Below are 24,428 nucleotides of genomic sequence, written 5' to 3'. Positions count from 1 at the left end.
AACATCTGGAGGGCCGAGGTTAAGGAAGCCTGGACTCTTAGAGGACCCTTGTGGTCTTCTCCAAACCTACAATTCTATGCACACTTTTATAAACTTCTACTCTGTCTTCTTACTTTTGTTTTCTCATGATGAAAATGTCCTAAATCCTGTAATCATAGCAAAATTGCTGCATGCCCTTGATCATTTTGAGTGCTCTTTTCTTAAGCTTTTTTCCAACTCTGGCAAAGGGGATTACTGCAACGCCACTAATTGCCTAAGATCCCTGCAATTTTTCGTGAGGCTCCGAATCAGAGTATATTGTGTGCTTGTCACATAGCCTAGAGCTGCATCAAAGTTTAGCAACTGCAGCAGTTTCCACTTGTTCAATGGTTTTACTGTGGACTAGGGAGTGGTGGTTTGGGACGGGGGAGGGGGAGGTGGGCAGGTCCTGCCTATTGGCCAACTCAGAGGAGGAAGTGAACAGCAGCAGCTGGCAGGGTGGAGAGAGAAAGTGCCCTGCAGAGAAGACCTTTGGCATTTATTTTGCTAGTTTACGGGGAGGTGAGTTCGCATGAAACAGTACAGGGAATGTAACTTCTGCCGGTAGCTGAGAGCTTTCTTTCAAATTAATGCTTTAAGTAGCTTGGCCTTCCTGTGTGATTTCTTTCAGTTGGAAGGAAGACCTCACTGTGTTGCATGAATTGGACTTCCTGCCTCGTAAATGGTAGTTATAGGGGCTGCAGTCTTGGGTAAAACTGCAGAGAGAAATGGAATTTGTGCAGAGAAAATGTTTGTGGTGGTGGAGGAGGGTAGCATTGTCTTGGAGGGCCAGGGGGGTTGCCCCATTTGTCGTTTTGATCACAAAACATTCTGTGGTTCAGTTGTCTTTTTCAGTGGCTTGGGTGAAGGAATTGGAGGGGATCCACACCAAATTTGCAGATGACACCAATCTGGGAGGGGGTCACCCAGGCTGCAGAGGACAGAACCGTGCTTCAAGGTGACCTTAAACAGAGAATGGGGCCCAAACTAACAAAATGAATTTCCATAGGGACAAATGTACTGCACTTAGGCAAGAAGAATCAGCTGCACAAATATAAGATAGGGGGTGGGGGTGGGATCTGGCTTGCCAGTACAATGGTACCTCGGGTTAAGAATTTGTTCCGGAGGTCTGTTCTTAACCTGAAAGTCTTCTTAACCTGAAGCACCACTTTAGCCAATGGGGCCTCCTGCGCCGCCGCTGCACGATTTCTGTTCTCATCCTGAAGCAAAGTTCTTAACCCGAGGTACTATTTCTGGGTTAGCGGAGTCTGTAACCTGAAGCGTATGTAACCCGAGGTACCACTGTAGTACATTTGGACTAGATGAGCCCTGTGGTCTTCTCCAACTCTACAATCCTATGATTCTATCTAAAGAATAGAATGTGTGCATACAGCTCTCTTTTTGATGGTGTCTTCCAGAAGTGGGAATTTTTCTCAGCCTCAAACCCCTCACTTCCTTCTGGGCAACGTGCCGGTGGTGGATGGGGCCTGAGGCAAAGGTGGGTGCACAGATGGCTAGTTTATTGTCATAATTAAAAGATACATTCCAGCTGGGCATATATACTCAAGGAGGGTGTGAGGCACGGTCAATGAACAGGGTGTCCTGGGGTGTCTCCCAAAGATGGCCCCCGGATCTAATATTCCCCACCTCTCTGTTTGAAGGGCTTATCTGGTCTGCAATGGTCTGCAATTATTTTCCCCATTCAGAGTATACCAATTATTTCTAAATTTGCATCCACACATCTATAAATTAGTACATGCCCATTTTGTACAAAATTGTGTCTCTTTTCGGGGGGATGTGTAAGTGGTCAGCCTAGTCGTTGGCTCTGTTGGGTTGCTGCTGCGCAGAACATCACCTGAGATAAAACTTGTATGGCGAATCTGGGCAGGACTGGCCTTATCAAAAATATGAAGTAGTTGCTGTAGGGAGCAGATTCCAGAGCGATGCAATTCACATCTGAGGCCAACTCAATTTGGAGATGCGCAACCCAGTTTCATGGGAAATCTTGGGCCCATGACTGAAGGAGACCATGTTCCATAGATTCTCCATCTCTTTCCTCTCCCACCAAATAACCAATATCTTCCTGGCTGCCATAGCAATGTGTACGCAGCCAGCCAATTCCTTTATGATGTTTAGGTTGTGTACATTACCATACATTGAAAGGGGACTCTAGTTTCCAGGTGCTGGGATCTGCAGCGCCGTGAGAGGTAAACTATAGTTCTCAGTATTCTTTTGGGGGGAGGGTGTGTGTGCTTTAACTCTATGGTGTGTATGCAGCCTTAGGCTGTGTACAATGCAGCAAAGTAAAAAATAATTAAAAATTAACTGCAGCAAGGTTATCCTTCTTCTCAGTTTGGATTGAACCTGGTTTTGCGGAGAAACCAGGCACAGTATTGCCCTAAGAATAAGCAGGCTAGATATCTGAGCCATGTGTACACTACTTCCCAAACCAGTGGGTGGGAGGGCAAAGTAAATGTGCACAATTAAAGTACACAGAATGTACACAGTACATTTGAAGCACATACTTTTTCAGTGCCTGCAGAAGACATTCTTATTCAGACAAGCCTACCCAGACGTTTAGAAAGTCTGTATGCGTTTCAATTCATTTTGCTCTATTCTATTGCGGTTTTAACTTTCTGCGTTGTGCAGTTATTGATTGCAGTGATCATTTTACGGCTTCATATTTATTTATTTATTTATTTGTAATCTGCTTTGAGGTTTTCTATGGTCAAGCGGCACATCTGTTGTAAGAGATCAATAAAAAAATGCAAACCTCTCTCCATCCCACCCCCTGGCCCAACAAATCCTGGGAAGTGTAGTTTGCCTCCTGCGCTGAGCAACAATTCCCAGCACCCATTAAACTACAATTCCTGGTAATTCTCTGGCGGAAACCGTGTGCTTTCAGCTGCAGGTGTGTGGACTTTTCAGAGAGCTTAAGCAGTGTTTCTCAACCTGTGGGTCCCCAGATGTTGTTGAACTACAACTCCCATCACCCCTAGCTGGCAAGGCCAGAGCTCAGGGATGATGGGAGTTGTAGTCCAACAACATCTGGGGACCCACAGGTTGAGACCCGCTGTGTGAATGTTTCTCAAACTTGGGTCCTCAGGTGTCGTTGGACTACAACTCCCACCATCCCTGACCGCTGGTCCTACTGGTTAGGGATGATGGGAATTGTAGTCCAACAACAGGAACCCAAGTTTGAGAAACACTGGCTTAAAGAGCCCAAGTCTTGCTCTCCTCCTCTCTCAGGCAAAACTTGGGATTTATTTTTCCCAAAGCGTGAGCTTCGGGCCTGCGGGCTTTTTCTCCTCCTCTCGTCTCTGGAAAGAAAAAAGCACATTTTCCTCCCTCCCTCCCTCCTCTTTCTTCGCTCTCTGCAGGGCCCCCACACCCACGCAAGGAAGTGGCGGCCACATTTTCTCCTCTCCCCCCCCCCTTCCCTCTCGAGCTGAGGAGAAAAGGGGAAGTCGGAGAGAGCAGAGAAGGAGGAGAGAAAAAAGCGCGGCTGCCGGTTCGCGTCGACGCCTCAGAGTCCGTGAACCGGCCGGGGCCTCCTTTTCCCGGAGCCAGGAGAGGCCAGGCTGCTTTGCGCCCGGTTCGCCTTCGGGTGCCGTCGAGGTAAGTGGCTCCCTCAAGATGCCCGCACGACGTGGCGGCGGCGGCGGCGGCTCCTTCTCCTTCGACGGAGCGAGCTGCTACTGCTGCTGCTTCTGGCGGGGCTCCAGGCCGCCCCGGCCCCGCTTCCCCGACTCCCTTCTCTCGGATATTTTTTGCGCCCCGGGCGAGGCAAACTCCTTCCGCCCTCTCCCCGCCTCAGTTTTTATCGTCATGTTTGGCTGACTTGGGTTTCCAAAAGCCTTGCAGAAACGACAAAAGTCAAAATGTAAAGCGAGGGCAAAATGTTCTGAGAACGAATCTGTAGGAAAACTGTTCCCCTCAGAGTTGCGCCCCTCGGAGAGAGAGCTGCGCCCTAGCGGGAGAACTTTTTATTAAACTCGGTATTGGTGGTGTTTTCTCCTCCCTTTTTGCTTCTTCCTGAAATCAAAGCTGCTTTTCGCGCAGCAAAGAGGAAGCAATTGCGCTCCCCCTACCAAGCTCCCCATTTCCAGTTTTCGTTTTTATTAAAAAGTTAGTTTCTGGCATGTTTTCAGAAGCTGAGATATGAGGCAAAATGCTGCTCTCGTTTGCAGGGAGAAATTAGCCAGCTCCTCGCTTATTTTACTTTATAGCCTCTCCTCTGAAAAAGAAAAGTCTTGTGAACGCCCACGAGCAAGACCTGGGGTTTTTTTTTGTGTGTGTGTTGGATGCCTTTTGACGTTTTGCGTCTATTTCCTACAAAAATCTGGAGAAGAGTATCTGCTTCTCACGCAGGAGGTTTCTTCTTCTTCATCATCTCCAGGTGCGGCTGAGAAATATTTCCTGTATTTAATCCTGGAGAGATGCTGCCAGTCAGTGCAGACAATACTAGGAAACCTGGGGAAACCCAGATACTGGGGAAACCCAGCCAGATGGGCAGAGTATAAATAATAAATTATTATTATTATTATTATGGGAGGGACCAATGGTCCGACTTAGGATAAGGCAGCCGCCCATGTTTTAAAACAACCATGTTTAAGGTTGCTTTGAATTAGGATGAGAAGTCAGGCTCAGTTTCTCGCTGAGAGGCATTATTATATTTCTAAGCAAGGGCTGATGTGTTTCAGCTGCGGCTGGGCCACTTCCTCAAGGTACTTAAAAAATAATAATGCGTGTGTCAGCACTGTGGGTTTAAAAAATAAAAAAAGGAGTAGCTCAACAGAAATCTATGTGGCACTTTAAAGAAAAAACATTAGCGGCGGCAGAGGCCCACGTCATCAAAGCCATCAAATGTAATGTAATTCATGTATTGCAGTTGATTTTAGTCTACAGAAGTACCCCCCACCCCGGTAAAAAAAAAATAAAAAATTAGGGTTTTACCCAGCTAAGCCCTACTCAGAGTAGACCTGTTGAAATGAATGAGGCATGTCCATTAATTTTGGCAGGTCTACTGGCTATGGCAAGCCTTTAAGATGCCACGAGAGATTCTTTTGTTTTAATATTTGTTGTTGCATGCTGGGTGCATGCTATAACTTTAAAAGCATAATCAAAAGACATTCTTTCCATCAGAGAATTCTGGGCTCTGTAGTTTGCTAAGGAGTTGCTGGGAATTGTAACCCTGCGGGGTAAACTACAGTGCCCAGAATTCTTTGCAGGAAGGAATACATTTTGAATGTTCTTTAAAAGTACGGTAGCCTAATTGAGATTAAGGATCTGGGATTTGCACATTAGAGCATTTAATATAATGTCACAAGCTCTACGAATAAAGGGAAGGCAACTCAACTGACTCTTTGGGGTGCCGGTCTTGAGGGGTGCAGGACATTGGGCTGCCATAGGGGTCAGGGTGTGGTGTCTTCTAGACCAGAACTTTCCATACTTTTCATGTTGGTGACACACTTTTTAGATATGCATCATTTCGCGACACAAAACTGGAGGCTAAACGGAGGCTAGCAAACTGGAGGCTAAACGGAGCCCTTTCCAGCCCCGGGAGAAGCATGGGGAGCGTTTGTGCGACATATCTACAAACAGCAGCCGAACACACTTAACGTGTCGCAACACACAGTTCGGAAAGCTCTGCTCTAGATGTTGAACTACAACTCCCATCAGCCTTGGCTATTGACCATGCTGGCTAGGAGAGATGGGAGTTGGGAGTCCAACATTATACAAGGCAGCACTTGGCTACCCTAGGCCCAACTGTTTGCTCCTATCCTGATGTACAACCAGCTCATCTTCACTTGGAATGTGTGGCCAGCATAGCCTTTTCATGCTTTCTTTTAAAAATTAGTTATGGGGAAATGCATGGCATGGGTGCCCACGTGCAAGTTCTGTTCTCAGTGCCAACGCATTTGAGTGCTTTTGTAGTGAACAAGCTCTGTAGGGGAAAGCTAGACGCTGACACGACTCTATCACAAGCACAGATGTGGCTAAAAATAGCATGTGTGCCAGAATAAAAAAGGCAAAAAGTGATTAATTTTTTATGCTTCGGGGCAAAAAAAGGCTACATGAGACATTTTTCCCTCTAGGGGGCACTCTGGCCCAATTGGGTTCGGCTTCCAGAGAAGAACTAAGGTTGCACAAATTTCTGATAGGTGAGGTATGCTGTTTTTTTCAGCATTAAAGCTGGCAGTCCTCTATTAAACCAAAAGGGAGAAAGTTCCTGCCTTCAGAGAAGCCTGTATATATAGGTATGTGTGTGTGTGTGTGTGTGTGTGTGTGTGTGTATCTGAGTCTTTAAGGTGCTACTGGAAGGAATTTTTTTATTTTGTTTTGACTATGACAGACCAACATGGCTACCTATCTGTAACTATATCTGAGTCAGTTATTGATCTGGGTATTTCTCTCTCAACTGGAGGGAGATGAGTCCACCAGAACTGTGACTCATTGAGAGACGCAGTGGGAGTCTCCTAGAGGGCAGTCAATTATGTTGTCAGTCTAATTAATTAGATGATCATAGAATTGTAGAGTTGGAAGGGACCGTTAGTCCAGCCCCCTGCAATGCAGGAATCTCAGCTAAAGCATGCATGACAGGTGGCCATCCAAATCTCAGCTTAGAAACCTCTAAGGAAGGTAAGAGAATTACTTGCCCCCAGTGGAGGCTGGCTGGAAGGAGATCAGCAACTCATGCTTTTTGCATATCCAAGCCAGCAGGGATTTGGCTGACACTGGGGGAACTCAGCCAGCTTGCAGCTCCCTGCTCCTTACAGCTACTAACACTCAGCCAAGTCCATCGGAATCTCCAGCAACTCATGCAGAGATACAATGGAGAGACTCATCTGAGGGTGGATCATTCTGCTAGAGACCTGCTTTACCGCTGAGTCACAGCCTTTTCCTGTTTATTGGATGTGCTAGCTGAGGTTGATGGGAGTTGGAATCCTTTCCTATAAATCTGCTTTCCACCTACACACAAACAAGCCTCTAGGATTGGATACGGTTGATATTTCATCATATTTTGTACCCTATACATTTCGTTGTCTGGCAGCTATGATTACTTCACTGCCTGGAAAATGTTGGTCATAATTCCCACTGGAGACAGACAAACCATGCCTTGTATAAAGTTGTGTAAAGATTATTCCTTTTTTTTCAGAAGTGGTTGCTGCTCTTGTCACTGTTTTGTGTAGAGGAGAACTTCTGGGCACAGTTTTACAGGGCAGAATCTCCTATAGATGAAGGAGAGCAATTGAGATTTTTTTTAAAAAAAGCTATTTTTATGAAATACTGAGAAATATTCAACAATATACAGAAGTCAGCATCAAATACTAAGCATTTTTTAAACACAGAAACAAAAATAAAGAAAAGAAGAAGAAACTTTGAATTCTCTATCAGCTTTAAAAACTCATGCAAAACTCTTACTCCACTGGCGATTTATTAAAGCGTCTTTGCAATATTTGCTTAATTTCCAAACATGCAAGCTTGAGCCCAAGTGGAGGCGGAACAACTAAACTCACACCTGAGTTCAGGTGTGAGGAGGCCTTTGGCCAGCTGCCCTCTAGTGGACTCATGTGGCAAGGACAGGCAGGAAGGCACACCTGAAAGACACCAACCACACTTGGCTCTGCCAGCAGCAGCAGTCTCTGGTGATTTCAGCTGATTGGAATGTGTCATTGAACTGTGGAAAAATCCCTCTTGCTTGCCCAAAGGAAAGATGGGTAGGGGTGTCTGCCCGCATCGACTTTTGCCACACTCACCAGTGGCCAGCACTTTGTGAAACATCCACAAGCAGGGATTGGCAAATACGCCAATTTCAGTTTCTTGCTTTCCCATTCTTCAGTTCTCCACATTTTCATGTCAGTCTGTTCCTCTTCTTCTTGTTGTTGTTGTTTAAAAAAGTGCTCATGAAAATTCACCAGCATTTTAGTCCATTTCCTCCCCCCAAAACCTGCATTTTTGCAAAGCAATTTCCCCTAATACAATGCATTTTTGTATGTTCACCATTATGTGCATTAACTGTATGCATTTTTGTAGACATTACTTGGGTGTGCATTGCAAAATTCGGAGAGGTGTGAATTTCGAAGGAAGGGTGGCGTTTCAGTTCATCTGTAGTTTTGGAAAGTGTGAATTAGTGAAGGTTGTCTATAAATATGAACTGCAGGCAAATTCTGCCCCATCCCTTCCCACGAGGGCTGATGAAGGAGGTTTATGACTCCTTTCCCTTCCACAACCTTTCCGTGAACCACCTGGTTGGAGCTTACGCCATTCCTCTGGCCACAGTCAGACAACCTCTTGCTAGAACAAAGCAAGACTGAACAGAACCCAGCCAAAGAGCCCAGACCTGGTGTTACACCACCCACAGAATTGTCTCTTATGATTCCACTTTTGATGCTTCCTGCCGGGTCTGTTTCTAGCCTTATATGGCGTTTGTCAAATTGCTCTTCATCAAGATGCAGCTGTTTCCTCTTTCCGCCTTCCTTCTCTAATTATACACACACGCTAAGGATTCTCGTGGGCGGAAGTCGTTCTGAGCAGGACTACACGGGCTGTAATCCTACATGTACTTTACTGGACCGTAAGTCCCACTGCAGATGGCGAGGGTTTACTCCTGAGTAAACAAACATACAAGTGCACTGTGGTTGCAGTCGGTGAGAGGCAGCCTTTCACAAGGCTGGAGGGTAGGACTCGAACCCATGGCTTCAAGCTACAAGAAAGGAAATTCCGGCTAAACACCAGGAAGAACTTTCTGGTAGTAAGAGCTGTTCAGCAGTGGAACGGTCTCCCTTGGGAGGTGGTGGACTCTCCTTCCTTGGAGGTTTTTAAGCAGGAGTTGATGACCAACTGTCAGGGATGTTTTTGCTGAGAACCCTGCATTGCAGGTGGTTGGACTGGATGACCCTGGGGTCCCTTCCAGCTCTACAATTATATGATTCTACAACCTTCCACCTCCCTTGAGAGCCAGTGTGGTGTAGTGGTTAAGAGCGGTGGACTCGTAATCTGGTGAACTGGGTTCGATTCCCCGCTCCTCCACATGCACCTTGGGCTAGTCACACTTCTCTGTGAAGTCTCTCAGCCTCACTCACAACAAAGAGTGTTTGTTGTGGGGGAGGAAAGGAAAGGAGATTGTGAGCCGCTTTGAGACTCCTTAGGGTAGTGATAAAGCGGGATATCAAATCCAAACTCCTCTTCTTCCTCTTCTTCTCCCTTGCTCTTGCCCGTGGTGGACTGCATCTGATGAAAGCTGTGATCCAAAACATCTGGAGAGCAGCAGGTTAGGGAAGGCTGATGCTAGACCGTAGCTGCTCCTGCCAATATGGCTTATTTAATACAATCACCAAAGGAAATGAATTGCTGTCCTTGATTGCCCTGGTGGCCAGTCTGACTCGGTTAAGCCGTAGGAACTGGCTGAGTGAAAGTTAACGAGCTGACACTGAGGGAGCCCCTTCAAATCTGTTCTTTCTTTCAAGCCAGCTTCCTGTTTTGAAAGGTTATCAGAACTGCCTTGTTCCCTTTCAATAGTCGTTCTGAGCCAAAGGCCGCTGGGTGTAAGACGAAGGGTACTAGTCTGCCAGGATTTAAGCAGGAAGGACTCAGGAACATACAGTAGTGGGAAATTTAGGTCCGTGCAATTAAAGTGGACTTAAGTACTCTCGTCACTAGGAATGGAAGGAAATTTCCATTTCTCATTTTTCCATTCTTAAATTCAGTTCTTGACATATGTACAGCAAGATGCGATTTTATTTTTTTTAATTGTCATGAAAACTCACCAGCAGTTTGGTCCAGATTTCTCCTAGTAAACAGGCAGACCTACCTCACGTGGTTGTTAGGGGGTAAAGAATAGGGATGGTAGAGAGGAGACCATTTATGTTGCCTTAGGTTCTTGGAGGAAGGGCGGGATAAGAAATAAATACATTTACAGTGCAATCTTATACCTGTTATAAGCTTTGAGCTCAAAAGGACTTATGCAGAATTAAGCCCTTTTGAGCTCAAAGGGATTTGGTCCCAGGTAAGGGGTCACAAGACTTGCAGCCAACCTTAACTATTTTGAAATATGTTACTTAGGAAAAATTAACTGTTTTTTCTGTACAGGTTGAGAAGCCATGGCTTATCAGAGTTTCCTGCTAGAGCCAATCAGCTGTCATGCCTGGAACAAGGACAGAACCCGTAAGCCCTTTCCTTTTGCATTATGACTGTTCAATTTTAGTAATCACTTTCCACACAAGCGTCTCAAGGCAATGCATTGTAAAAATAGCAAAAAACCAGAAGCACTGAAACCAGGAAAAATAAGTTGAAAACAACACGAAACAGGTACCTATGTCAGAGACTCATTCATCCAGCTGGAAAAGCCCATCAGGACAAAATGTCCCCAGTTGTTTCCAGAAACATCCTTTAACTGCTGACCATTGAGGCTGATGGTTGTTGCGAGTCCCAACAGCCGGTGGAGGACCACAGGGGTTACACCCTCCTGCTGCAGGGGGAGCAAGTGTTAATAATTATAACAACAGCAACAAAAAATTATTATTTATACCCTGCCCATCTGACTGGGTTTCCCAAGCCACTCTGGGCGGCTCCCAACAGAATATTAAAAACACGATAAAACATCTAACATTAAAAACTTCCATAAACAGGGCTGCCTTCAGATGTCTTCTAAAAGTCAGATAGTTGTTTATTTCTTTGACATCTGATGGGAGGGTGTTCCACAGGGTGGGCGCCACTACTGAGAAGGCCCTCTGCCTGGTTCCCTGTAACTTCGCTTCTCGTAGTGAGGGAACCCCCAGAAGGCCCTTGGAGCTATACCTCAGTGTCTGGGTTGAACAATGGGGGTGGAGACGCTCCTTCAGGTATACTGGGCCGAGGCCGTTTTAAAGGTCAGCACCAACACTTTGAATTGTGCTCGGAAACGTACTGGGAGCCAATGTAGATCTTTCGGGACTGGTGTTATGTGTTCTCGGCTGCCGCTCCCAGTCACCAGTCTAGCTGCAGCATTCTGGATTAGTTGTAGCTTCCGGGTCACCTTCAAAGGTAGCCCCACGTAGAGCGCATTGCAGTAGTCCAAGCGGGAGATAACCAGAGTATGCACCACTTTGGCGAGACAGTACACGGGCAGGTGGGGTCTCAGCCTGCATATCAGATGGAGCTGGAAGACAGCTGCCCTGGACACAGAATTGACCTGCTAACTGGGAACTACCTGGATTGCTGGTTCTTGCAGCAAATCTAGTCCTTGGTTGGGAGCAACTGCAAGAGAAGAGAATGTGAGCGAATGCCCATTGCATGAATAGATGTGGGATGGTGGGGGCGAGAGAGAATACAGCCATTGTTTGCGGGTCAGCAGAACGCCCTGGCAGATTGCGGCCAGCAGGACTTCCTGCTCCCCGGCTGTGGGTTTTTGAAAGAACTGCTCCAATTTGCATGATTGTCCCCAGGATTATAAACACAACAACACTTGAAGCATATTTAAACCACATGGCTTCCTCCCTAGAGATTCCCGGGAACCAAAGCTTAACCTTTCCTGAAACACGATTTCCAGCACCTTAAGCAAATGACAGTTCCCACAATTCTTGGGGGGGGGGGGGAGCCATGTGCTTTAAACGTGTGGTGTGTTAAGCAGCCTCTCCTTTCCAGAGATGGGAGGTGGGAAGAGAAAAGAGGCTCTCAGGTACTTGGGAAGAGGCTGTAGAGCACCCAAGTGGAGATGTTACTCTCTACTTTTTCCTAGGGCTAGTTCCCATGAGCAGATGCATCCCTTGAAATCACGGCCCCTTTGTAAATCAGAACCACATGTTTTGTAGCAGCATCAGGAGCTAAATAACTTTGGAAGAGCTGGAAGGAACCTAAGAGCTCAGGGCAAAAGTCCTTCCTGACCATTTGTGAGTGGTGTCCTGGGCACACCCCCAAAAGTGCCCCCAGCCTCCGAAAGCTTGGAAATACGCAATATGTGCACAAACTCTTCCCTGCCTTCTGTTTCACAGAACTTGCCATCTGTCCCAACAACCACGAAGTTCACATCTACAAGAAAGACGGGACAAAGTGGAGCAAAGTCCATGAGCTGAAGGAGCACAACGGACAGGTGACAGGTGAGGACCTTCCGATTCCTCTTTGTTTGCAAAACGGCACACACACAACCTTTCTAAAGAGCCATAGCCCCTGTAAGGCCATTATGCCTAACATTACCTAACTGTGCCGTTGCCTTTTTTAAAAAAACAAAACACTGTTTACAGTGGTACCTCGGGTTACAGATGCTTCAGCTTACAGACGCTTCAGGTTACAGACTCCACTAACCCAGAAATAGTACAGCGAGTTAAGTACTTTGCTTCAGGATGAGAACAGAAATCGCACGGTGGTGGCGTGGCGGCAGTGGGGGGCCCCATTAGTTAAAGTGGTACCTCAGGTTAAGAACAGTTTCAGGTTAAGAACAGACCTCCAGAACGAATTAAGTTCTTAACCCAAGTGTCAGGGGACTGCCATCGGAACAGGGGAGGGAGGCAGGGGGACCATTGGGATATAGAGAGCCTCCGAAACTCCTAAGGAGCAGTTCCTCTTCCAGCGGTGGGAAAAGCCACACCTCCAGTGGAGAAGAGAGGGAAGGGGGCCAGCCAAGAGAGGAAAGGGCTTGAGAATGCTGCTGAGAACCCCAGCACCTCACCTCACCAGGCTGGCCAGGAGGGATGCACGCCACTTCCGTCACCCAGCTTGCACAGAGGGGTGAAACGCAAGGAGGGGAGGAGGAGGCTTGGGGTGCCGAAGTTCTTATGTTGGGGGAGAAGCCGGAAGGGGCCACTCCCGAATTCTTCAAGTGACTGAGACAGACATGAACTTGGTAGATCTGCACTGTAAATAGTTTGCACAATAAAACCTGTAAAAGACAGTTCGGAGTCCTGCCTGGTTACTCATGAGCAACCATCATCAGCATCTGACACCGAGGTACCACTGTATTTCTTGATGAATCCGCCATTAAATTTGGCAGCCCTTGTAATCAAGGCCTGCCTTCTGGTCCTCTGATCTATGGTGTCCTTTGCAGGCATTGACTGGGCCCCCGACAGCAACCGCATTGTGACCTGTGGGACAGACCGCAACGCTTACGTGTGGACCCTAAAGGGCAATGTGTGGAAGCCGACGCTGGTCATTCTGCGGATCAACCGTGCTGCTCGCTGCGTGAAGTGGTCTCCCAAAGAGAACAAGTTTGCGGTCGGCAGCGGCTCGAGGCTCATCTCCATCTGCTACTTTGAGCAAGAGAATGACTGGTGAGTCTCAGCGAGGAGGAGAGGAGGAGGAAGAAGAATATAATAATAAAAAAATATTATTATTTATACCCCGCCCATCTGAAGAATAATAGAATCATAGAATTGTAGAGTTAGGAGGAGGCTAATCTAGTCCAAGCTCCCCTGCAAGGCAGAAATCTCAATCCATTATAAATGGATTTATATATGGAATTTGGTGGCCCTGACCCAATCAAGCTTTGCCTGCGTTGGACCCCTTCCTGCATTGAGCGTGAACTGCTCAAAGCCTCAGCTGCTTCTTCACTTATTTTTGTTTTTCATAAAAAAGGTTTGCTTACTTGCTTGCTATGATTACCGTCTTGTCCCTCATATTTGCTGTCTCTTCTAGGTGGGTTTGTAAACATATCAAGAAGCCCATTCGATCGACAATCCTTAGCCTTGACTGGCACCCTAACAACGTTCTCTTGGCGGCTGGATCCTGCGATTTCAAATGCAGGTGAGGCAAATATCCTGGATCGCATCCAACGTGTGACTTCAGGATGTGTTCGGGGCGGGGGGGGGGGGGAGGCCTGTTGGACAGTCTCCCTTCCAGGCCTTGACCGGATCTGCTCCTTGTCTAGCTTTGATAGACCCTCCAGTAACATGCTTTCCCCCTCTCTCCCTCCCTCCCTCCCTCCCGCCTCTCCTCTCGCTCCTGCCCTGTAGGATTTTCTCTGCTTACATCAAAGAGGTTGAGGAGCGGCCCTCGCCGACCCCCTGGGGATCCAAGATGCCGTTTGGAGAGCTCATGTTTGAGTCGGGCAGCAGCTGCGGCTGGGTCCACAGCATCTGCTTCTCTGGGAGTGGCAGCCGCGTGGCATGGGTGAGCCATGACAGCACCATCTGCCTTGCGGATGCCAACAAGAAGATGGCGTAAGTTGGGCTGTTGGGTGGGGGTTCAGAGTTTCCCATGAACCGGCCTGGCCCAGCTGGCTGCAGGGACTTCGCTTCCTTGGGATGAGCTGATCCTGAGACTCTGAGCAGATCTGCTCCATGCTCTTTCAGCCCCTGTGTAAACCCACACGACTTCCCACAAAGAGTTCTGGGCCCTGTAGCTCACTAAGTGTGCTGGGAATGGTAATAATAATGATGATAATAATTTATTATTTATACCCCGCCCATCTGGCTGGGTTTCCCCAGCCACTCTTGGTGGCTTCCAACAGAATATTAAAATACAATAGTCTATTAAACGTTAAAAGCTTCCCTAAACAGGGCTGCCTTCAGGTGTCTTCTAAAAGTCTGGTAGTTGTTTTTCTCTTTGACATCTGGTCGGAGAGCATTCCACAGGGCTGGCGCCACTACCGAGAAGGCCCTCTGCCTGGTTCCCTGTAACCTCACCTCTCACAGTGAGGGAACTGCCAGAAGGCCCTCGTTGCTGGACCTCAGTGTCTGGGCAGAACAATGGGGGTGGAGATGCTCCTTCAGGTATACTGGACCAAGGCCGTTTAGGGCTTTAAAGGTCAGCTCCACATCCAAAGAACTTCATTGTACTAGCCATTGGCCATGACAAATTGAACCAAAACCATGCAAGGTCTCTATTTAGATCTCTGCGTCTCCCTTATAGCTCATTGCTATATTGTCCAGTTTCTTCTTTCTGATCTTTTCGGTTGTCAAAAGAGGGAAAAAATTGTGACTTCATGAGTCACTGAAATGTTTACATCGCTAAGAAGCAGTAGGACCTTTTCTTCTGGGGAGATACATCTTTCCTGTATGGACGGTTGAGTGAGAAATCACCACCTGGGTCCAGTGTATAGTGGGCAAAATGGGAATGGTAGCTATGTGAGGGGGAAAACTCCCAGGAGTTTTTGGGTGAAGTCAGTGGTGTCTTAAATCAGTGGTGTGGACCTGCCCCCAATAGAAACGTGATGCTTCAAAGCAAGGCGGAGGTTTAGGGTGGAGGCAGGACCCTGGACAGCGCCTCAGAGAGCTCAAACAGTGGTTGAGGAAAGCTCAAACGTTGCTTCAGCCACAGACTGTCCATCAGCGTGGTTCCCTCTTCCTCTAGGGCAGTGTTTCCCAACCGGTGTTCCGCGGCACACTAGTGTGCCGCGAGACGTTGCCTCGTGTGCCGCTTGGGAAACACTGCTCTAAGCGAGAGGGGACTCTGCTCAGGCTGCATCCGCCGTGCGCGAGGGAGGCGCTTCCTCTCGTGAGGGAGGCGAGAAGAAGGGAGGCGGGGCCGAGCAGGCGGATTGGCCCGGCGGCGGCCGTGACGTCACCCTGCGCGCGGCGGCAGATTCGAAACTCCTCAGGCGCAGGCGCGGCTGGAGCAGGAAGGCCGCTCTGCTTGAGAGGAAAGAGAGGGAGCCGCCGGCAGCGGGATGAAGAACACCGTTCCGCGGAGCACCGTGAAGAAGCTGCTGAGCAAGCACAAGCCGCACTTGCCTCAGGGTCTTACTGCCCACCCGCCTCTGTTTCCTTGCTGTGCTTGCTCAAACGGAACAAAGAGCAGGGAAAGCCCCTCCCCTCCAGGCAAGCAGGCAGGAGGGGGAGAGAGAGAGAGAGCGTGCGAGCTGGCTGGCTTGGGTGAGTAGGTGAGGGAAAACTTTTGCCTTCCTTTCCTCCCTCCCCGTTATACCCCTCTCCTGCATTCTTAGCCAGCTGCTTCTCTGCACACCCCTCTCGTGCTCCTTGTCCGTTCTGTGTTTTTCCTTCCCTCCCCACTTAAAATGTGGTTTAAAAGCATGGATCCACATGGATCCTCAGGATCTTTGCATTGGGTCACCCCAAATTCACCAACAGATCACATAGCATGTCCATGGCTACAGCCTGCCCTCCAAAAATCACGCACCCACTGTTGCCTGGGGCTGCAGTGGTGCAAAAATGTGGTTACAAAACATGGATCCACATGGATCCTCAGGATCTTTGCATTGGGTCACTCCAAATTCACCATCAGATCACATAGCATGTCCATGGCTACAGCCTGCCCCCCCAAAATCACACACCCACTGTTGCCTGGGGCTGCAATGGTGCAAAAACGTGGTTACAAAACATGGATCCACAGGGATTCTCAGGATTTTTGCATTGGGTCACCCCAAATTCACCATCAGATCACATGTCTGTGGCCACAGCATGAAGCACAAAAATGATACATCATTAATATTCACTGCCCACGGCGGCAGCCAATCGGCTGCCGCAAAGGGCGGGCCCTCACAGGTTCACTGAATAAAGTATTTTATAATTTTTCATATTTCTGTTTACTTACTATTTCATAATAAAGTAATTATAAAATACTTTATTTGTGTTTATTTGATTCCTATTAAAGAGAGTTACTTTATATATAGTCAATATAGGCACAGAGTTAATTTTTTAAACATTTTCTAATGGTGGTGTGCCTCGAGATTTTTTTCATGAAACAAGTGTGCCTTTGCCCAAAAAAGGTTGGGAAACACTGCTCTAGGGAGAGAAGTCTCTTCAGTTAGAGGGTCCTTAGTCTGCTTCAGCAGTCGTTGACTCCAGTGGACTGAGGGAAAGCATTGCTCTGCTGGGATTTCTGGGCTGTTCTCCGAGTAAGAGGAGTCCAGCTTGGCCTGTTCAGGTTGGAGAGGTGTTGACAGAACAATTGCCTCTTACGTCAGAACTTCTGGTTTAATAGGCATGCCAGGGGCTGGCTCCAAGGTCAATTTCCTCTTCTATCCCTCCTCCAAATCCACAGCCTCATCTCCCAACGATAGGGAGTGGGAACCCAGAACACGGGCTGAATTTTATGGTAGGCCCAGCCACTAAGGGGTTGTAAAGCAGCTAATCTGTGCTAACCAACCTTGCCTCGTTCTTCCCTTCAGCGTGGCCTGCCTGTCCACGGAAACTCTGCCTCTCCTGGCTGTGACATTCATCACTGAGAACAGCCTCGTGGCCGCGGTAAGTCATGTACCATAACTCTTTCCAAGTGTTTATTTGTCCAGTGAAGATTCAGGCCCCATTCCTACGTGGAGCAATGGTATGTGGTGTAGTCCTGTCTGGACCATTTCATTACAGTCTGCAAGTGGGCAATTGCATTCATAACAACCAGTGCTTTTTTTTTCTAATAAAATGTTTAGGGGTACTTTAATTTTCCAACTCATATTGAAATACTGCCCCTCAATGAGGTCAAACTTAGATTCACAAAATGTTTAGGGGTGTGCGTACCCCCAGAAAAAAGCACTTCTTACAACCCTCTTTAAAAACACACAAGCGCATCCACTAATCTTTGTAGTGACAGTATCATGACCTCTAGCGGTGCAGTTGGGTAATTTTAGACTCTGGACTTGAATTCTCTTAATGCTGCTGCCCTGCCCTCGGGCTCAATTTCCTTCCCTGTCTTCAGTTGCTCCCCCTTGCGGTGTTATCCAGATTGTAAGCCCCTTGGGGCCAGGGACTCGCTCTGTTCTGTTACTTGCAAAGTACATAGATACAGTAGTACCTCGGGTTAAGAACTTAATTCATTCTGGAGGTCCGTTCTTAACCTGAAACTGTTCTTAACCTGAGGTACCACTTTAGCTAATGGGGCCTCCCGCTGCTGCTGCACGATTTCTGTTCTTATCCTGAAGCAAAGTTCTTAACCCGAGGTACTATTTCTGGGTTAGTGGAGTCTGTAACAGGAAGCGTCTGTAGCCGGAAGCATCTGTAACCCTAGGTACCACTGTAATCTCATAATTATCATATATTTTTATTAGTGGCCTACCTTACAGGGCTGTTGTGGGAGGAATATTGAGAGCGTTTTGGACCCTTGGGAGTAGATGTTGCTGATGAAAAGCCTCCAAGGCCGTGACCTCTGCTTGCCTCCCCCCAGGGCCACGACTGCTGTCCGATGCTGTTCACCTATGATGAGCAGCAGGGCACGTTGAGTTTTGGGGGGAAGCTGGACATCGCCAAGCAGGGCGCCCAGCGTGGCCTCACGGCTCGGGAGCGCTTCCAGAACCTGGATAAGAAAGCCAGCTCTGATACCACCAGCAATGCCACTCTGGACACCCTCCACAAGAACAGCATCAGGTAAGTTCTTCCGTGGGCTCTGCCCTTCTGCAAATTAAACCAGATAACATTGCAGAACCGCAGCTGCAGGCGTGCAAGACCAGATCCAGCCTGATCTAAGAGACCCCCCAGCAGCTGCAGGGAAAAGACTGCCCCAGCTCCCCTGTGCTGAGACTTTGGAAAGCCGTGACCAGTCAAATGACACTGGGATACATGGAGGACTGGCTCGGTATAAGGCAGCTCCGTACGTTCAATGGAAGGGTCATCCTTCCCCAGTTCTTGTTGAGATCCTCTCTGAATTCACCAGGCAATGGGGCAGATCTGCTATGAAAGAATGAAGCTCAAACTTCAGGGCCTCTCGTCCTGGAGCCACATGGCTGCAAAATTCTAGGGCAACTAAACCAAATTTGAGTCGCACATCTCCAATTGATTCATGTTTTGTTGTCTACGTTTCAACAACCCCAAAGTTTTGGAGTTGGTAGCTCAGGTGTTGTAAAGGTGTGGTGATCTGTCATGGAACAACCCCATTCAAGAAGGTAATAGTGGCTACCCAGACCTTGTTGCTGGTTGCCAAGGGGGCCCCATAACTCTTCAAGCTTCAGGGCCCCCAAAATGTAGGTCCGCCACTAGACATAAACTGCTTGAATCCTGGGAGGGCAGAGGTTGGGTAGATCGCATGTTTGGGAAGCAGGCAATTTACCTGCTCTAGATGGAGTCCAGAAGGAGCAAGTGTGTGTATTGGAGGTGCTCCAAGATACATCTTTGACACCAGAGGGCATTCCTCTATGGCTAGCAGTGCCTTTTACCAGCTTTGTCTGGTTCGCCAGCTACTGCCATTCCTGGACAGGGATTGCCTGACCACCTTAGTCCACGCACTGGCAACCTTGAGGCTGGATTACTGTAATGCAGCTCTATGTGGGGCTGACCTTGGACCTGGTGCAGAAGCTCCAGCTGGTGCAAATGCATCAGCCAGACTGCAGGAGGGGACATCTGGCCCAACAGCATGTGACACCTGGCTACCCATTTACTACCAAGCCAGGTTCAAGGTCCTTGTATTAATTTACAAAGCCCTGAAGAACTGAGGTCCAGGGTACCCCAGGGACCACCTGAACCCTGATATCCCAGCTCCATCACTTAAAACGGCTGCAGAAGCATCGTTGGTTGCTTCCCCAAGTTGGCGAGGCTCATCTGACAACAAGAAACTAACATCCTTAAGGGTCATTGGCTCGGTCCTGTGGAACTCTCTGCCAATAGAATCGGCAGGTGCTCTCTGTTTCAACTGCCTGCTGAAAACTTTGTAGGCAATCAAAAATGCACCATCCCACTATACAGTTGTAGCTTGGTTCTTGAATGGAATCCATTCCAGAAGTCCATTCGACTTCCGAAAACATTCGACAACCAAGGCGCTGCTTCCAATTGGCTGCAGGAGCTTCATGCACTCAATCAGAAGCCGCGTCAGCTGCTTCAGACATTTGGCTTCCAAAAAATGTTCGCAAACACTCACTTCTGGGTTTGCGGTATTTGGGGGCCAAAATGTTCGAGTCACAAGGTGTTCAAGAACCAAGGTATATGACTGTATTGTTAGCCAAATTTCTGAATTTCCTGATGTAAGCCAGGCCCGTAACTCGGGAAAAGACCCTACCTCATCCAGGTCACTATCTTGGCTGAGCTGGGCTGTGGTTCAGTGGTAAAAAATCCTCTTTGCATGCAGAAGGAAGGCCCCAATCCTTGGCATCTCCCAAGTAGGGCAGGGGAAAATCCCTGTCTTGAGTCCCTGGAGAGACAAAATATGTGACTCGATTCAAAGCAAGTGTTCATGTTCACCTCTTTGGGGGTAGAATTTCCTAATGGGGGTGTGCTATGGTGGAAAAGGCCCCACCCTTAGAACTATCCCCTGCCTTCGGTCTGACAACCCTTCGTCCTCTGTAAAAAAAAAGGTAAAGGACCCTAGTTAAGTCCAGTTGCAGACGACTCTGGGGTTGCAGTGCTCATCTCGCTTTACATCTCTCAGCCTCACTCACCTCACAGAGTGTTTGTTGTGGGGGAGGAAGGGAAAGGAGATTGTGAGCTGCTTTGAGACTCCTTAGGGTAGTGATAAAGCGAGATATCAAATCCGTAACTCTTTTTCTTCTCTAGGTTGGCAATCGTCCTCTGTAGTCCAGTACAATTTCCCCTCTGCTTTGAGCAGTCCTAGTTTGGCAGTTAACACCCACAGTTGTCTTGTCTTCCCTTTCAGCCAAATATCTGTGATTGCTGGTGGGAAAGGCAGCTGCTCCAAGTTCTGCACCACAGGAATGGATGGAGGCATGAGCCTATGGGACATCAAAGTAAGCAAAAAAAGGCTGGGTGGGGAAGATGCCCTAATAGACCAGCAGTCACACCATTTGCATTTAGTATGTGAAGATGCTCACTAAGGAGTTGTGCCAGAGGAAGGCTTTGGATGGTCACTACAAAAAGCATCACCTCCTTATGGCAAGGATGGGAAATTGTTCTTAAGCCTGAGGGGCCACAATCCCTTCTGGGCAACCTTCTCAGGGCCACATGCAGCTTGTTTCCTCCTGCTCTGGAGGGTAGGACTCGAACCGATGTCATCAAGGAGTTTCCAACTAAACGTCAGGAACAGGGGTCAACATCAACCTTTTATTCGACCGTCAGTCAGAAAAAAGTGCATTTGTCAATACACAGTTAAACATCCAGGAAGATTTTAGAGCTTAGCCAACACTAAAATGGGCTAAACAGATAGCCCCATATCAATACAGTCATTAAAAGCTAAAAAAAGAAATTTGGCCACCAAGGAAGGTATAGCTCTAGTGACATTATTCAGCAAGTGTAAAACCTGGTTTTCTCCGGGTAGGAAGCTAAATTGACATAGGAGTGGATCTATAAAATTTTCTCTAAGCTCTGCATAAGAAGGGCAAGTCAAGAGAATGTGTTCGGTGGACTCAACCACACCCATGGCACAATGACAGGTTCTCTGGGCGTATGGTACTCCCCTGTACCTTTCCCACAATATCGCAGAGTCAAGGACATTTAATCTAGCCGCTGTGAGAAGTCTGCGGTATTCCACATAGTGGATTTCTGCAAGGTAGGGGGCTGGTATGGTCCGATAAATCTGGTCCCCTAGGAACATCCCTGGTTTTACCTGGGCTATGTCCTCTTGTCTGGCAATGTCACTCAGTGGAACAGGGGTCAGCAAACTTTTTCAGCAGGGGGCCGGTCCACTGTCCCTCAGACCTTGTGGGGGGCCGGACTATATTTTGAAATATATATATAAAATGAATGAATTCCTATGCCCCACAAATAACCCAGAGATGCATTTTAAATAAAAGGACACATTCTACTCATGTATAAACATGCTGATTCCCAGACTGTCTGCAGGCCGGATTTAGAAGGCGATTGGGCTGGATCTGGCCCCCAGGCCTTAGTTTGCTTATCCATGATCAGGAATAACTTTCTGAGAGTAAGAGCTGCTTGGCAGTGGAATGGGCTCCCTCGGGAGGTGGTGGACTCTACTTCCTTGGGAGTTTTTAAGCAGAGGCTGGATGGCCACCTGCCATGGATGCTTGGGTTGAAATTCCTGCATTGCAGGGGGTTGGACTAGATGCCCCTTGGGGCTTGGGGAGAAAGTCTCAGGGGTCTACAAAGGGCTGCATTCAGCTCCTGCACCTGAGGTTTCCCACCCCTGCTCTCTGGAAACAGTCCGTAAGAGGTTTAGTTAAATGGACCCGTGCCCAACTCTTTAACTTCATTTGGGATTGCTTCTTTTTAAATTTGGCAAAGTCTTTAAGAAATACACTTCCTGCAATCTGAAGCCATGAGACATACACAATGTGTGCGCCCATTGCAACGTGATATATCACGCCTGGGATCAAGCTATTATTTTCGGCACGTCCCCAGGGCTTGAATACACCCTGTAGGATTTGTCTCCACTGCAAGCTGCTGAGGTTGTCAGGCTTTGGCCTGGCCTTGCATTAGTCAGAGGGAAGCAGCTGGTTTGGGGGGTCACGAAAAGGCACCAAATGGTTTCAGCTGTTACTGCTGGCATTTGTACTGCCAAGCGTCTGGGATTTGGGGATCTCTGGGTTGCGCCCAATGTTTTGGTTTTTTAAAAAAATACTTTTATTAAGCAAATTTAGCAAATCAAATTATAAATCAAATATAACCAATTACATTTCCCACCCCCTCCCTCTCCCACGCTCCAAAGACTTCCCTCCCCTCCCCTCTCTGATTTGTTCCTACATATTATTCTCTGCATGTTATAAAGTTGTACGTATCATTATCTTATCTATCACATGTTCTACTAATAAATTTGTGGATGTTTATTCAAAACCTGCCAAGGAGTCAAAATCCTTCCGTTGTCTTTTTAAGTAGTTTGTAAATAGTTCCCATTCTTCCTTAAAGTCACGGTTGTCCTTCTCACGCAGTTTGTGTGTTAACTTTGCCATCTCCGCATAACTCGATCAGTTTTTCTTGCCATTGTTCTTTCGTTGGGACTTCCTCACTCTTCCATCCTTGTGCTAACAAGACTCTTGCCGCTGGGGTTGCGCTCAATGTTAGTCCTGTTTCAAGCAGACTCGTTGAAACGGACATGACTGTTGCTGCTCCATTAATTTCAGTGGGTCTACTCTGAGGCCCTACCTGCACTATAAAGCAGTATCGTGCCACTTTTAACGCAGACTTCCTGCTCTTGGAACTATTCCTTTCCTGTCCGATGACCCTTTGCCCACTGCATTGGGCATCCAATCCCCTGGAGCGCTGACCAAAACTCTGGACAGCTGCTATCCTTCAGCGCAACAGTGAAAAACATGGCCCACCTTGGGATAAGGCAGCTTCCAACGTTCCAAGTTTAAAACTAAGAGAAATTAATATTTGGGCCAAAATCAGCAGTTGCAGTTTTTGAATTCTGGATGTTGTTGTTGTTGTTATATTGCCCTTTATCCGTAGATCTCAGGGCGGTTCACGACATAAACATACAAGCTAAAAAATGCAAAGAACAAAACAAAACCAATAATCGCCCCCTCCCACAACACATTAAAAAGGGCATCAGATATCAGCAAGCCAAAAGCCCTGTTGAAGAGGGTTGTTTTCACCTGACGCCTAAAGGTTTATAATGAAGGCACCAGGCAAGCTTCCCTGGGGAGAGCATTCCACAGACGGGGAGCCACTGCAGAAAAGGCCCAGATCCTTGTTGCCAAATCTCTCATGGAGGGGGCACACAAAGAAGGGCCTCAGAGGTTTGGTTCATATGGAGAGAGGCGGTCCTTGAGGTATTGCGGTCCTGAGCAATACCTTGTGAATATTTTCCAGTCACAAGGAAAATAGCTCTGGAGCAGGTGTTTCAGTAGCTCTGTTTGGCTCATGTCTGCGTGTTTTGACAATCCTTTAATGACTTTTAAGGTTTTCCTCAGCCAGAATGCCATTTTCCTTCTGACAAACCTGTGTTTTCATTTCAGAGCTTGGAGTCTGCTATGAAGGGCCTGCGGATCAAGTAAAAAAGGACTGAAGAGTTATTCATCTCAGCAGCGCTTCCGTCTCACTGGAGTCTGGGGTGGGCAGGGCAGAAGACCCCCGACTACCAGCTTTTGCTTCCTTACCCGATGCAACCTGCTTCATTCCTGCAAACCCCGCATACCTAAGATGACAATCCCACCAGCTACAAGTTGGGCAGATTTTCTGTGTCACCAGTGGAAAACAGGTTGATAACTGTTAACAGTGTTCAATAAAGAGATGCTGGTCACAGTTAGCGTAGCAAAACTTACATCTCCCCCTCTCCTACCACCAGGAGAGACCATCAGTACAACCCTAACCACGTCCACTCAAAAGTAAATCCTATCGAATGGTTATTTTATCTTTAGCAATGATTTCCACCTGTTTTCTGGAGACAGACATTAAACTAACCAGCCTGTAATTGCCAGGATTGTCCCTGGATTTCCTTTTTAAAATTGTGTTACATTTACTGCTTTCTAGGCCTCACGTATGGAGGTTGAGATGAAGGACAAACTGCATATTTTTGTTAGCTCAGCAATTTCGCATTTGAATTTTTTGAAAAGTCTTGGGTGGCTGCCATCCGAACCTGATGACTGATCACTTATCTCCTCCACCCCCCCAGTTGGGCCTAGAATATTATCTCTCATCGCCACTATCTGCCCTTGTTCCCCAGGCCACTGGGATCTGCCTCATCTTTTCTGTTGTAAAGACAGGTGC

The 24,428-nt window shown here is 47.6% G+C and overlaps 2 protein-coding genes across 8 annotated transcripts in view; both read left to right on the top strand.

Annotated features, from left to right (window-relative positions):
* BUD31 (BUD31 homolog) overlaps positions 1-24,428 on the top strand; it is a 74,592-nt gene that overhangs the window by 31,229 nt on the left and 18,935 nt on the right. The window lies entirely within an intron of this gene.
* On the top strand, positions 446-23,967 carry ARPC1B (actin related protein 2/3 complex subunit 1B). Of its 7 annotated transcripts, XM_083711734.1 has the most exons (11): positions 473-540; positions 3,399-3,636; positions 10,111-10,185; positions 11,991-12,095; positions 13,040-13,262; positions 13,627-13,734; positions 13,944-14,150; positions 17,060-17,135; positions 18,046-18,245; positions 20,461-20,551; positions 23,678-23,967. In XM_083711734.1, exons 3-11 carry the CDS (start codon positions 10,122-10,124, stop codon positions 23,714-23,716), a joined length of 1,113 nt encoding a protein of 370 aa, XP_083567860.1. In that variant the 5' UTR covers positions 473-540; positions 3,399-3,636; positions 10,111-10,121; the 3' UTR covers positions 23,717-23,967. The 7 variants fall into 7 exon arrangements, with proteins under 7 accessions (XP_083567861.1, XP_083567860.1, XP_083567863.1 ...); XM_083711735.1 differs by lacking the exon at positions 3,399-3,636 and having other exon boundaries at positions 446-540; XM_083711737.1 differs by lacking the exons at positions 473-540; positions 3,399-3,636 and adding an exon at positions 649-696.

The sequence above is a fragment of the Podarcis gaigeae genome (genome assembly GCF_964106915.1).
Source record: "Podarcis gaigeae genome assembly, chromosome: 14".
NCBI classification, from domain to species: Eukaryota; Metazoa; Chordata; class Lepidosauria; order Squamata; family Lacertidae; genus Podarcis; species Podarcis gaigeae.
The sequence above is the reverse complement of the archived record's forward strand: the minus strand, read 5'-3'. Positions and strand labels throughout refer to the sequence as shown.

Excerpts from the sequence above, each read along its gene's own strand:
- ARPC1B (XM_083711735.1), top strand. The coding sequence starts at position 10,122 with ATGGCTTATCAGAGTTTCCTGCTAGAGCCAATCAGCTGTCATGCCTGG. Across the intron at positions 13,263-13,626 it reads TTTGAGCAAGAGAATGACTG|GTGGGTTTGTAAACATATCA; the intron begins GTGAGTCTCAGC and ends TGTCTCTTCTAG. Across the intron at positions 17,136-18,045 it reads AGAACAGCCTCGTGGCCGCG|GGCCACGACTGCTGTCCGAT; the intron begins GTAAGTCATGTA and ends GCCTCCCCCCAG.